Raw genomic sequence first — 14309 nt, 5'->3', positions numbered from 1 at the left:
GTCCCTTGGCCCACAAATCATACTTCTCAGTAGAGCATCGCCTGGGCAATCAAAGCAAGAATGAGGATTTCTTCTTTCAAGAAGTGGGGAGCACTTCCACAGAGACCACTTCCATCCAAAAAGGGAGATCTGTTGTTGGGAGTATAAACCACTATGCTGGCCTGGCCAATGCAGCAACCACCAGCTATCATCAGTTGGCATCCTTTCAGCAGCTGGAACAATAGATGAACCAAGAAGTAGTGGGGTGGGCCAGCTATAAGAGGAGCAAACAGACTAGAGAAGTACTGTCCTGTCAGCAAATCAGTGAGGAGCCACCAGATACAGTTCTTTAAAGAAGGTATGAGGGGAACCACTGCAGCTAAGGAGGTGGTCAGGATTTACTGCTGAGGTGTCCTCACAGGTTTCTGGCTCTGTTGATGATGAGAACCAGAAGGCTGCTTGTGTGTGTGCTCAGTGATGTGTGCGTGTCGACTTGTGCACTTAATCTCCACAGCAGACCCTAAGAGAGCCCCCAAAGACCACAAACCAGATAAGGATTGAAGGTGCCAGGCCAGGTTTATTGTTAAGCGAAGTACAGTAATAATTGTCAGTGGACTCTACTGAACCAGGATGCATAACAATGGAATGATTCAATCAGGGGGAAATTTCCATTGCCCCCAGGTCATACAAAAACTGTCCCCCCAAGACACCACTTTACAGGTACAACAAATCACACATCACTGCTGACACTGTTAGGTTGCCATCCTCTGATGCTACTTAGATACCACCCATCACCCTATACTTCGTGGTTTGGTTTGATTAGATCATCTCTATCCATCATGCTGTCATTTTAGACCTGTTCCTGAACCTGAGTTTGTATCTGTGAGGAGTGGGTACCAAGATCTTTTTTAATGAGCTAGGGGTATCATGTGCTTTCCACTTACAACCAGTACCAATTATTGTTCCGCAGTTGGTATCTAGCACCAGTTAGGCTATGTCTACACTGGCGCGATCTTGCGCCAGAAGTATGCAAATGAGGCTAAGCGTGGAATATTGCTGAGCCTCATTTGCATACCTAATGAGCCGCCATTTTTGCAGAAGAGGCTCTTGAGCCAGAAGGAGCTGTCTACACTGCCCCTTCTTGAGCAAGAAATACCCTCTTGCGCAATGCCACTACGCTGATTATTTTCAGGAATAACAGCATTGCGCAAGAGGGTTTTTCTTGCGCAAGAAGGGGCAGTGTAGACAGCTCCTTCTGGCGCAAGAGCCTCTTCTGCAAAAATGGCGGCTCATTAGGTATGCAAATGAGGCTCAGCAATATTCCACGCTTAGCCTCATTTGCATACTTCTGGCGCAAGATCGCGCCAGTGTAGACATAGCGGTCGGTAGGTTTTCGGTATAGGGTGGTATTGATATGACCGTCACTTATTTGTATCGTGGTGTCCAGGAAATGGACCTCCCGTGTAGATTGGTCCATGCTGAGGTTGATGGTGGGGTGGAAGCTGTTGAAATCATGGTGAAATTCTTCCAGAGTCTCCTTTCCATGGGTCCAGATGATGAAGATGTCATCGATGTAGCCTAGGTAGAGAAGGGGTGTAAGTGGACGAGAGCTGAGGAAGCATTGTTCCAGGTCAGCCATAAAAATGTTGGCGTATTGTGGGGCCATGCAGGTGCCCATAGCAGTGCCACTGGTCTGGAGGTATATGTTGTCACCAAATCTGAAATACGACCGCTATACTGACCTGCATGCCTCCAGTTTCCATCCCGGACACACCACACGATCCATTGTTTACAGCCAAGCACTGAGGTACAACCGCATATGCTCCAACCCCTCAGACAGAGACCTACACCTACAAGATCTTCAACAAGCATTCTGTAAACTGCGATACCCAGTTTACAGAATGAGGAGTGAGGAGACAGATTGACAGAGCCAGACGTGTACCCAGAAGCCTCCTGCTACGGGACAAGCCCAAGAAAGAAACCAACAGAACACCACTGGCCATCACCTACAGTCCCCAGCTAAAACCTCTCCAACGCATCATTAGTGATCTTCAGCCCATCCTGGACAATGATCCCTCGCTTTCACAGGCCTTGGGAGGTAGGCCGGTCCTTGCCCACAGACAACCCGCCAACCTGAAGCATATTCTCACCAGCAACTACACACCGCACCATAATAACTCGAACTCAGGAACCAATCCTTGCAACAAACCTCGGTGCCAACTCTGCCCACATATATACACCAGCAACACCATCACAGGACCTAACCAGATCAGCCATACTGTCACTGGTACATTCTCCTGCACATCCACCAACGTAATATATGCCATCATGTACCAACAATGCCCCACTGCTATATACATCGGCCAAACAGGACAGTCCCTACGTAAAAGAATCAATGGACACAAATCTGATATTAGGAATGGCAACATACAAAAACCTGTAGGGGAACACTTCAATCTTCCTGGACACACAATTGCAGATCTAAAAGTAGCCATCCTGCAGCAAAAAAACTTCAGGACCAGACTTCAAAGAGAAACTGCTGAGCTACAGTTCATCTTTAAGTTTGACACAATCAACTCTGGATTAAACAAAGACTGTGAATGGCTTGCTAACTACAAAAGCAGCTTCTGCTCTCTTGGAATTCACACCTCCAGATCAGCTGCTAGAAGTGGGCCTCATCCTCCTTGATTGGATCCACCTGGTCATCTCCAGCCTGATCCTGGCTTGCATATTTATTCCTGCCTCTACTACATGCATCTGACGAAGTGGGTCTTTGCCCACGAAAGCTTATGCTCCTACACTTCAGTTAGTCTATAAGGTGCCACAGGACTCCTCGTCGCTTTTGCAGATTCAGACTAACACAGCTACCCCTCTGATACTTACTACTTCTGACTTTCAATACAGAATCTCTATAAACAGCAGCTATGTGCCACTCCAGTTCATTGCTGCTTGTTCCCTGAGCCTCTTCCCACCTGCACCTCAGGCTCTCCCAGGTTCAGCAAAATGCAACCTGACCCAAACTCTGATTGCCCTCCAAGCTTTTTGAGCAGAGAGGCACATCCTTCCTGGCTCCTGTGTAATCCCAGCTAGTCTCTACATCCACTTTTATCTGAGCCATCTGGCATATGATTCACTGCTTTCGTGCAGCCTCTCTAAGCAGGGACCTGGGGGATCCATCTTCTCTGCTCCTTTGCTGGCACGGGTGTATGGCAGGACCATACGGCCTCCAGCAGGGAGCCACAAAGGCCTGTAATACCCTCTCACACACCCCAATAAAATGTATGGAAAAACACTTTTGCTCTGGAACTCTTGGAGAAGTGAAGATTGATTTTAATGTGACTCTTTACAGAGGTATTAAAGGCCAAAATAAGCCAAAAAGGCACTGAGGAAAATTTGAATGACCTAGAAATTGTATGCCTCTCGTGTCTCTAATAGTCCTGGTTTGATTTTAAAAAAAATCTAACCTAGAATGGGATAGGAGGTAAGAAATTTCATATAGATTGATTTGTTTTTAGTGAGATAAGGTTTGGTTTTGATAATCAATCTTCTAATGACTTTCACCTTTATTATGGAACTAGCATCCTTCTATAATAGGAACCCTATGACTAGGTTTTATAAAATATTTTTATTTTAGTACTGTGCAATCCACAAATTTGTTTCAGTAATTGGTTTTGATAAATTACTAGCAAATCTGTATTAGCCTCACTTCTACAGTTTTTTCTTGTGCCCTCCCAAATTTTTTATTTTCTCTGGTTTTACTGAAGAATTCAGATATTTCCTGAGTCTATCAAATCATTAGGGTGGAACTGTCTATAATACCATTGCTATTTATTTGCTATAATATCAGTGTTTTTCTTTTGTAGCTAAAATATCCTGAGGCAGATCTTCGGAAAACACTTAAACATTCCATGTTTATTCGGATTCCAACACCTGAAGACAGAACAGATCCTCAAAGGTTCTTAAGAATCATATTTGTTTATGATATGTGAAAATTCCATGGACTTGGGATGTCAATGAGTAGTCGACTATGTGATTAACCAATAAGCCTAGACTTATTGGTTAATCTTGTCAACTACACACGTTTCCCCCTCTCTTGCTGCCTCTGTATCTCTTGCTGCCATCCTGTCCCGTGCTGCTGCCTCTATCAGAAGCACAGTAGAGAGTGATAGTCTGTCCTGTTCTGTATCCTGCCACCCTTCTACCCCCTTCCCTGTCTCTCGTCAGGGACTCTACTCATGAGCAACTCCTTCCTCAAGAGGTGTAATCACTCCTTGCTCTAGGGGTGATAGAGGAGGTTTCTCAGGAATTCAGGGGTAAGGGGTTCTAATCCTGATATTTCCTCATCCCCAAAGCCAAGTGTGGTCTCAGGCCTATCTTAGATCTGTGAGACCTCAACACATTCATAAAGAAAGTGAAGTTTCACATGATCTCCCTGACCTCCATCATTCCTTCCTTGGATTCAGGGGACTGGTACTCTGCTCTCAACTTGAAAGATGCATATTTTTCATTATCCTGTCTCATAGTCCGTTTCTGCAGTTTGTGGTTAGCGATCAGCACTACCATTTCATGATGCTCCCTTTGGGCTCTCAGCATCCCCTCAGACATTCATGAAGTTCATAGCAGTCATGGCAATCTTCCTCTGCAAATGTCAGGTACAGGGTCTTCCCTTACCTAGATTATTGACTCATCAAGGCCAAGTTGTAAGCATGATTAGAGGAACGTGTGTCTCTTTGGCTCATGCACCTTTCTCAGATTGAGCCTCATACTGAACATGCCCAAATCCATTCTAGCCCCGACACAGAGAATAGAATTCATAGGGACTCTTTTAGAATTCATGCAAGCCAGGGTGTACCTGACACAGCTAGGCTTCCAAGCCCTCAGGGATATCATAAAGAACCTTCACTGAGTCCCAACAACAATGGCTGGAAATTGCATGGAATTACTGGGGCATATGGCAGCTTTCACATACATAGTCCAACACACCAGATTACCTCTTCAGCCCCTTCAGGCATGTTTGGTGCAGGACTACAGGCCCTGCCAGAACCCCAAAGAATACTTTCCCTCCCAAGCAGGGGTGAAAGTAACTTACATTTCTTACAGATACTGTTGTATAGCAACTCCCCATCGGGGGGAGGACCCTCAGGGCAGGAAGAAGGGGGGGTTACAATACGACAGTATCTGTAAGACATTTAAGAGTGGGGGAGAAGTGCGGAGAGCTCACGGCAGGGGATTGGGGAGTGTTAAGGTGGGCGTAGGGCTTGTGGCAGGGGGGCAGTATATGGGGGTTGCAGGAGTCAGGGTTGTGGGAGTCAGTAGGGGCTTGATGATGATGGAACTTTATGAAATCGAGTTTTGTAAAAAAATTATAAAATGATTTTTCTCTTGGCTGAGAGAGAGCATGAGAAACTCAAACTAAAGGGGTTCTTTTTTTTTTAGAAAGGGTGTGAAAACAATGATTATACAGAACACACTCTTAACCATAGCTATAGCATTTTTATAATTTAAATTTATTTTTTTAAAGAATCCCTTTAAGGCCCCTTCCAAAATAAATTCTTAACATCTAAGGTCTTGACAGGGGAGGGAAATCAGATTTATTACCTGCGACATTATAATAACACTGAAGTAGCATAGAGATTATTCACTGTTTCTGTAAAGATGATTTTTGCATTATCTTTATTCAGCTTTCTTTTACTGCTTGAACTTTCAGTGATTTGTTTTATTGTAGTAATACTATCACATCACAACACAGGGGATACTCGGCATTCCTTTCCCCAGATATGAATGTGACAGAAGAGACTCTTGAGAGGGATATTCCCACAACATCTGGTGTGCCTTCTGATGGTTTAGAAATACTTCAGAGTGCTCTGAATAAAATGTCTCCTCGAAACAGGCAAGAAATGTGCACTTTTGTATGAGGATACAAAATGGAATTCTTATTTTACTTGTGCACTTAAGCCTCATTGTTTTGGGGTTTTTTTAAGTAGCAGTAATTTGGATATGGAAGCATGAGTAGGTGGTAGTTCATTTTGGTACTTATAGTTTCTGCCTTCATGCTGTTCAGAATCATGTTTCACAATCTGCGCTGATAGCAGACCAGTGATTTGCAGTTTTCCCCTTTATCTGGTAATTTTACCATCTGTGACTTAGACTCATAGGCTACGTCTACACTGGCCCCTTTTCCGGAAGGGGCATGTAAATTTCACTAGTCGTCGTAGGGAAATCCGCGGGGGATTTAAATATCCCCCGCGGCATTTAAATAAAAATGTCCGCCGCTTTTTTCCGGCTTTTAAAAAAGCCGGAAAAGAGCGTCTAGACTGGCCCCGATCCTCCGGAAAAAGTGCCCTTTTCCGGAGGCTCTTATTCCTACTTCAAAGTAGGAATAAGAGCCTCCGGAAAAGGGCACTTTTTCCGGAGGATCGGGGCCAGTCTAGACGCTCTTTTCCGGCTTTTTTAAAAGCCGGAAAAAAGCGGCGGACATTTTTATTTAAATGCCGCGGGGGATATTTAAATCCCCCGCGGATTTCCCTACGACGACTAGTGAAATTTACATGCCCCTTCCGGAAAAGGGGCCAGTGTAGACGTAGCCATAGACTTTAAAGTCAGAAGGGACCATTATGATCATCTAGTCTGACCCCCTGCACAGTACAGGCCACAGAATCTCACCCATCCCCTCCTAGAAATTGATTATAGACTTGATTATACCAAGGCAGACATTCACCCAGAAAAGATTTTGTTTGGGAATTGACAGAGTTGGTCTTGTAAATAAAGGTAGAACTATAATAAAGGTAATGTGCTAAATTAATTTATGGAAGTACTCAAAGAGCAACAAGACTTAATGAGATGAGGAGGACCTCTTTGACCATCTTAATTGTAATTGCTGTCACCTATCTCTCCGACAGCATAGTGGAAGAATATTCTTCAAATTGCATTGATCAAACTGCCATTGAAACTGAGTTAGTTCATGAGGAAAATGTCTTTTTGTGTATTGCAAGTATAGATATAAACAACTTAGCTGATTCTTCACTTTAGATTGGAAAAAATGAAAAAGGAATATCGAAGTCTGAAAACATGGCCCGAAAAAGCTGAGTATTTAGACCAACTCATCATGAAAAGGGGACCTAAAATGACTACAGAGCAGAATATGGTAACTAAGGAGCACATAGACAGCATTTATTAATGTTGCTCTTCTTGTTGGTGAAACTTCACAAGTAAATCAGACTAGTTTTCATTAAATTTTGGATTTATTAAAAGCTCAGTATAAACTGGAGAACATGTTGGTGCATGCAAATATTTCTCAAACAATATCCTCCTAGGGCCTGGTCTACACTAGGAGTTTACGTCAAATTTAGCTGCATAAGGTTGATTTTTCTAAACAATGAGTCTACACTAGTGATATAAGCGAGTAGTTGACTGCTCGCACCTCCCCTGCTGTGTCAGAGGCAGCAAGGCAGGGGAGCAGGAACTGGTGCTGGGGGGAGCCGGCTTCAAAGCTGGTTTTCCCCCAGCACTGTCTCTGCAGTGCCACCTGCCCCACCCCCCGCCTCGCGAGCTGCTGCCTCTCTTAGAGGCCAAAGTGCAGGCGGTGGGGAGGGCAGGTTGCTACGAAGCAGCTGCTGTTCACATAGGCCTGGGCTGGCTGTAGGCAGAGGCTGCTCTTGCAGCAGCCCCTGTCGGCAGGGGATCCCAGTGAGAGTGCTGGGACTCCACGCAGACAGGGGCTGCTGGACCCAGTGCAAGCTGGGATTGAGCAATCCTGGCTCAGTCCTGGCTTGTGCTGGATCTGGGAGCTACTCCTTCTGCGCCTCTGGAGTTTAAATGGAGTAGGAGACGGGCTGGCTGCATGCCTGGCTCGTTCTATATTTAATCTCCAGAGGTGCAGCAGGAGTAGCTCCTGGACCCAGTGTGAGCTGGGACTGAGGAAGTCTTACCTTATTGACTAATCATGTAGTTGATACAAATTTTATCAACTACATGATTAGTGGATTATCTGCCTCTTAACATTCTTAGTCTACACCCGTGGTCACCAACCGGTCGATCACAATTGACTGGTCGATCGCGAGGCCTTGACCAGTCAATTACGAGGTGTTTGGGCCCCCCCATGCTCCATTTTCCCCCCACCCCTGAGAAGCCCCACTACCTACCTCCAGCGTAGTGCTGGCTTCCCGCGGGGTGGACGGAAGCCTGCAGCTTCGCACCACTTCCAGGGGTTCTGGAAGTGTGCTGGCTGCTCCCCTCCCACAGCTCTGTTGTGTGCTGGGCACGCTGCAGGAGGAGGCGTCGGCCCCGAAGGAGGAGTGTGGTGGCTTCCCTGCGCTGCAGGAGGGGTGAATCAAGCACAGGGATTTTCCTGCACCGCGGGAGTGGGGGTCGGCCCCAGGGTTTGGCCTCAGGGCAGGCAAGTGCAGGGGTTTGGTTGCCTGGCCTGGAGCCCCCTCCCCGAGCCAGCGTTCCCTTATCCACCTCCTCCTGCATCTAGATTTCCTCCCAGAACTTGCACCACCCACCTCTTCCCACACCCAAATCCCTCATTCCCACCCCAGAGCCTACACATCCTATTTCAACCCAGCGAGGGTCCAGCTAGCCAGCAGGACTTTTTCAGGATTCCAGAGATATCCCAGAAAAACTCTTCTGCATCCAGGGATGTGTTTGTTCTTCCACTTCTTTTAGTGGAAGCGCAAACATGATATTTCGGTCACCCCTATATTCCTCTTTCCACGAGGAATAAGGGGGTTCCAAAAGAAGGGGTTTTTCTGACATTTGGTCCAGTCTAGACAGGCCAAATGTTGGAAAAACTTCTTCCTACAGAAGAATTGGGGGAAAAAAGCAGCAGTATAAGGGTTGGGGATAGCAAGTGATGGAGAGGAGGAGAATAGAGAGGGTGGGCCTTCAAGCAAGGGGCAGGGCTTCAAGGAAGGGGCTGGGCTACAAGGAAGGGGTGGGGCAGTAGATCTTGGCTTGTTCTGTCATTTAAAAAGTGATCTTCGGTGTAAAAAGGGTGGAGACCTCTGGTCTGCACTATCAAGCCGGTTCCATCGGCTTTAAGGGCTGCTAAAGTCAGTATCACAATTCCTGTTTTTCACAGGGAGTAATGCTAAATTAGACCTTGCTTGATTGACTTTACGGTAGTGTAGATGCAGCATTGCAAAAGTTGACATGTTGGCCTCAGGAGTCATCCCACAGTGCCCCACTGTGACCACTCTGGCCAGAACTTGTGACTACTATTTTCCAGGTGAACAGGAAAAGCCCCAGAAAACTTTGTATTTCATTTCTTGTGTGGGCAGCCTGGCAAGCATACCTAAGAGCAGGCAGCACACTTGAGCAGCACATCTGTGTTTGTTTGGTGTGTGGTGGTGGTGTTTTTTTTTATTATTATTTATTTATTTATTTATTTATTTTCTTTTCCTGTTGCAGTGAGGCTTTAGAGAGGGAGTTCTCCAGGTAGAGGAGAAGCAGATACAGGAGTCTTGAGGGAAGTAGGTGTTGTGTTTGGGGCTTTCTTGCTGTGTGCTGAGCTTGTGTTTGTGAGTGAGGGTTGGTGTGTGTTCTTTTTTGTTTTTTGTTTGTTTATTTATTTATTTTCCCCTGTGTTTGAGAGTGAGGCTTCCCCCCGCCCACCTCCCCTCTGCCCTCCCCCTCCCCTTGATGGAGTTTGTGCTGTGATTGGCAGGTGGAAACTGTTGGCTTCTAATTAAAGTTTGAATTCTAGAAGCCTCTGCTGATTGGCTGAGCCTTGGTAGCGGGAGGGGCTTTATAAGGCAGTGGGCAAGTGACCAAGGAGCTTGCGAACAGGTGATTGCTAACAGGGAGTTTTGAGAGGGAGTTGGGATGGGGAGAGAGAAGGGCGGGAGGGTCTCTTGCCTTTCTTTTTAAATCCCTTCTCCAGAACAGCAGCGATGGTTGGTGATGGGTCTGCTGTTGTTACTTGCACAGCGTGTGCCATGTTTGTCTTCCTCCCAGAAGAAAGAACGGATTTCGTCTGCACCAAGTGCAAGCTGGTCGACATTTTGGAAGAAAAAATTAGAGGACTGGAGGCCCAAGTGTCGACCCTACGCTTCATCAGAGAGGATGAAGACTTCCTCGATAGAAGGCAGCATTTACTCCTTCAAGCACGGCAGGCAGAGGAACCAGAGAGGGCAGTACGTGACCAAGAAGAGAACTGGCAGCATGTAACTTCTAGAAGGGGAAAAAGGCCAGCACGGGAATCTCGAGAGGTGTGCTGCTTACCGGGAACTCGCATTCAGGATGTCACTGAGAGGCTTACCAAGCTGATCAAACCTTCGGATCGCTACCTGCTTCTTCCTGCTTCTCCACGTGGGAGCTAATGATACGGCCAAGAATGATCTTGGGTGTGTTACTGCGGATTATGTAGCGCTAGGAAGAAGGATCCAAGAATTTGGAGCGCAAGTGGTTTTCTCGTCCATCCTCCCTGTTGAAGGGAAAGGACTGGGCAGGGATCGTCGAATTGAGGGCATAAATGCGTGGTTGCGCAGATGGTGTCGCAGAGAGGGCTTTGGTTTCTTCGACCATGGGACTGTTCCGGGCACAAGGATTGTTAGGAAGAGATGGGATCCACCTAACAAAGAGAGGAAGGAGCATCTTCGTGGGCAGGCTTGCAAACCTAGTGAGGAGGGCTTTAAACTAGGTTCATCGGGGGATGGTGACCAAAACCCTGAGGGGAGTGGGAAAGTCGGATACCGGGAAGAAATGCAGAGAGGAAGGGGCAAGAAAGGAGGACCCATGTTTCGAATGGAGAAGATAGGACGATCAACTGGTTACCTGAAGTGTCTGTACACTAATGCGAGAAGCCTGGGCAACAAACAGGAAGAACTGGAGGCCCTGGCCCAGACCAAGAAATATGATTTAATTGGGATAACAGAGACTTGGTGGGATGACTCGCATGACTGGAGCGCTGTCATGGAAGGGTATAGACAGTTCAGGAAGAACAGGCAGGAGAGAAAAGGAGGGGGAGTTGCACTATATGTAAGAGAGCACTACGATTGCTCTGAACTCCACTATAAAGAGGGAGAAAAACCTGTTGAGAGTCTATGGGTTAAATTTAAAGGAGCAAACAACAGCAATGATGTTGTGGTTGGTGTTTGCTACAGGCCACCGAATCAGGTGGATGAGGTACATGAGACTTTCTTCGGACAACTGAGCAAAGCTTCCAGATCGCAGGCCCTGGTTCTCGTGGGGGACTTTAATCACCCTGACATCTTCTGGGAAACCAATACGGCAGTACACAGGCAATCCAGGAAATTTTTGGAGAATGTTGGGGATAACTTCTTGAGACAGGTGCTGAAGGATCCGACCAGGGGTCGTGCGCAGCTTGACCTTCTGCTCACAAACAGGGAGGAACTAATAGGGGAAGTGGAGGTGGGTGACCACCTGGGAAGCAGTGATCATGAGATGGTAGATTTCAGGATCCTGACCAAAGGAAGAAAAGAGAGTAGTAAAATACACACCTCGGACTTCAAAAAAGCAGATTTTGACTCCCTCCGAGATCTGATGGGCAGAATCCCCTGGGATGTTAGCATGAAGGGGAAAGGAGTCCAGGACAGCTGGCAGTATTTTAAAGAAGCCTTATTGAAGGCACAGAAAGAAACCATCCCGACGCGTAGCAAGAGAGGCAAACATGGTAGGAGACCGGACTGGCTTACAGGGGAAATCCTTGGTGAACTTAAGCACAAAAAGGAAGCTTACAAAGAGTGGAAACTTGGACAAATGACCAGGGAGGAGTTTAAAGGTATAGCTCGAGAATGCCGGGGAGTTATCAGGAAGGCGAAAGCGCAAATGGAATTGCGACTGGCTAAGCATGTGAAGGATAACAAGAAAGGTTTCTACAGGCATGTTAACAAGAAGAAGGTGATCAGAGAGGGTGCGGCCCCTAATGGATGAAGGAGGTAACCTAGTGACAGATGATGTGGGGAAAGCTGAAGTACTCAATGTTTTCTTTGCCTCTGTATTCACGGACAAGGTCGGCTCCTGGACTTCTGCGCCAAGTGACGCAAGATGGGATGAAGATGGACAGCCCGTGGTGGGTAAAGAACAGGTTAGGAACTATTTAGAAAAGCAAAACGTACATAAATCCATGGGTCCGGACTTAGTGCATCCGAGGGTACTGAGGGTGTTGGCAAATGTCATTGTGGAGCCTTTGGCTATTATCTTTGAAAAGTCATGGAGATCGGGAGAAATCCCGGATGACTGGAAAAAGGCAAATGTAGTGCCCATCTTCAAAAAAGGGAAGAAGGATGATCCAGGGAACTATAGGCCGGTCAGTCTTACCTCGGTTCCTGGAAAAATCATGGAAGGGATCCTTAAGGAATCCATATTGAGGCACTTGGATGAGAGGAAAGTGATTAGGAATAGTCAGCATGGATTCACAAAGGGCAAGTCATGCCTGACCAATCTGATTAGCTTCTATGATGAGGTAACTGGCTCGGTGGACGTGGGGAAGTCAGTGGATGTGATATACCTTGACTTTAGCAAGGCTTTTGATACGGTCTCCCACAATATTCTTGCCAGCAAGCTAAGGGATTGTGGATTGGATAAATAGATGGTAAGATGGATAGAAAGATGGCTAGAAGGCCGGGCCCAGCGGGTAGTGATCAATGGCTCGATGTCAGGATGGCGGTCGGTTTCTAGCGGAGTGCCCCAAGGTTCGGTTCTAGGACCGGTTTTGTTCAATATCTTTATTAATGATCTGGATGAGGGAATGGATTGCACCCTCAGCAAGTTTGCGGATGACACTAAGCTGGAGGGAGAGGTAGATATGCTTAAGGGCAGAGATAGGGTACAGAATGACTTAGACAAATTGGAGGATTGGGCCACAAGAAATCTCATGAGGTTCAACAAGGACAAGTGTAGAGTCCTGCACTTGGAACAGAAGAATCCCAAGCATAGTTACAAGCTTGGGACCAACTGGTTAAGTAGTAGTTCTGCAGAAAAGGACCTGGGGGTTACAGTGGATGAGAAGCTAGATATGAGTCAACAGTGTGCCGTTGTAACCAAGAAGGCTAATGGCATATTAGGTTGCATTAAGAGGAGCATTGCCAGCAGATCCAGAGATGTCATCATTCCCCTTTATTCGGCTTTGGTGAAGCCGCATCTGGAGTATTGTGTCCAGTTCTGGGCCCCCCACTTCAAAAAGAATATGGACGCACTGGAGAGGGTCCAGCGGAGGGCAACCAAAATGATTAGGGGGCTGGAGCATATGACTTATGAGGAGAGGCTGAGGGACTTGGGTCTGTTTAGTCTGCAGAAGCGAAGAGTGAGGGGGGATTTGATAGCAGCCTTCAACTTCCTGAAGGGAGGTTCCAAAGAGGATGGAGAGAGGCTGTTCTCAGTAGTGACAGATGGCAGAACAAGGAGCAATGGTCTCAAGTTGTGGTGGGAGAGGTCCAGGATGGATATTAGGAAAAACTATTTCACTAGGAGGGTGGTGAAGCACTGGAATGGGTTACCTAGGGAAGTAGTGGAGTCTCCATCCCTAGAGGTGTTTAAGTCTCGGCTTGACAAAGCCCTGGCCGGATTGATTTAGTTGGAATTGGTCCTGCCTAGAGCAGGGGGCTGGACTTGATGACCTTCTTAGGTCTCTTCCAGTTCTATGATTCTATGATTCTATGATCTGGCCAAGAGTTCCAGGAGTGTTCATGTTTTGTAAGTCCCATGAGCTCCAGTTCCCATGGGCACAGACGAGCACCAGCATGGATTGTGAAGGAGATCTTGGAACACATCCGTGTGTGGGAGAGGAATCCTTTCTTGTGGAGCCCCAAACCAAGAAACAAAACACAGAGATCTATGCAAATATCGTAAAATCCATGGTAGTAAAAGGATACACCAGAAACGGCCAGCAGTGCTGTGTGGAAAAAAAAAGGAGTTGAGGCAGTCCTTCCAAAAGACAAAGGAGGCAAACAGACACTCTGGAGAATTGCAGCAAATATGCCACTTTTACAAGCAGCTACATTCACTCCTGGAGGGGGCGGAACCATACCCGCTTCCCAAGCTAGACTGTGGAATCCTTCCAAGACACTCAGGGCAGCATCAGAGAAGATAGCATGGTGGAGGAGGAGGATAAGGAGGAGGAGAATGGTCAGCAGGTGAGTGTGTCAACCAATGTGACCAATAGCCTAGAACTTTTTATAACCTTGGAGACAATCCCCTCCTTACTGATCCTGGGGAGGACCCTTCTAGTGAGTTTACATTTTGTATCTTGCCATACACAGGTTAAGGCATTTTGGTGAGATGAGTAGTGGATTCTGTGAATACACAGTGTGGGGGGGTCCCAGAACAGATTGTTAATTTGTCTGGAGACAGAACGGGAATCCTCCCTG

General features: G+C 46.7%; 1 protein-coding gene across 3 annotated transcripts in view; it reads left to right on the top strand.

The window, feature by feature from the left end:
* The window catches only part of CATSPERT (catsper channel auxiliary subunit tau), a 70351-nt gene that overhangs the window by 21646 nt on the left and 34396 nt on the right, over positions 1-14309 (top strand). For 2 of the 3 annotated variants that reach the window (XM_075933884.1, XM_075933886.1), the window contains exons 8-10: positions 3843-3934; positions 5705-5869; positions 7009-7123. In XM_075933884.1, the coding sequence (XP_075789999.1) occupies positions 3843-3934; positions 5705-5869; positions 7009-7123 (372 nt within the window). The remainder of the gene's footprint in view (positions 1-3842; positions 3935-5704; positions 5870-7008; positions 7124-14309) is intronic. The other variant, XM_075933885.1, reaches the window with a different exon arrangement.

This window comes from Pelodiscus sinensis, chromosome 7 (assembly GCF_049634645.1).
Source record: "Pelodiscus sinensis isolate JC-2024 chromosome 7, ASM4963464v1, whole genome shotgun sequence".
Lineage (NCBI taxonomy): Eukaryota > Metazoa > Chordata > Testudines > Trionychidae > Pelodiscus > Pelodiscus sinensis.
The sequence above is the reverse complement of the archived record's forward strand: the minus strand, read 5'-3'. Positions and strand labels throughout refer to the sequence as shown.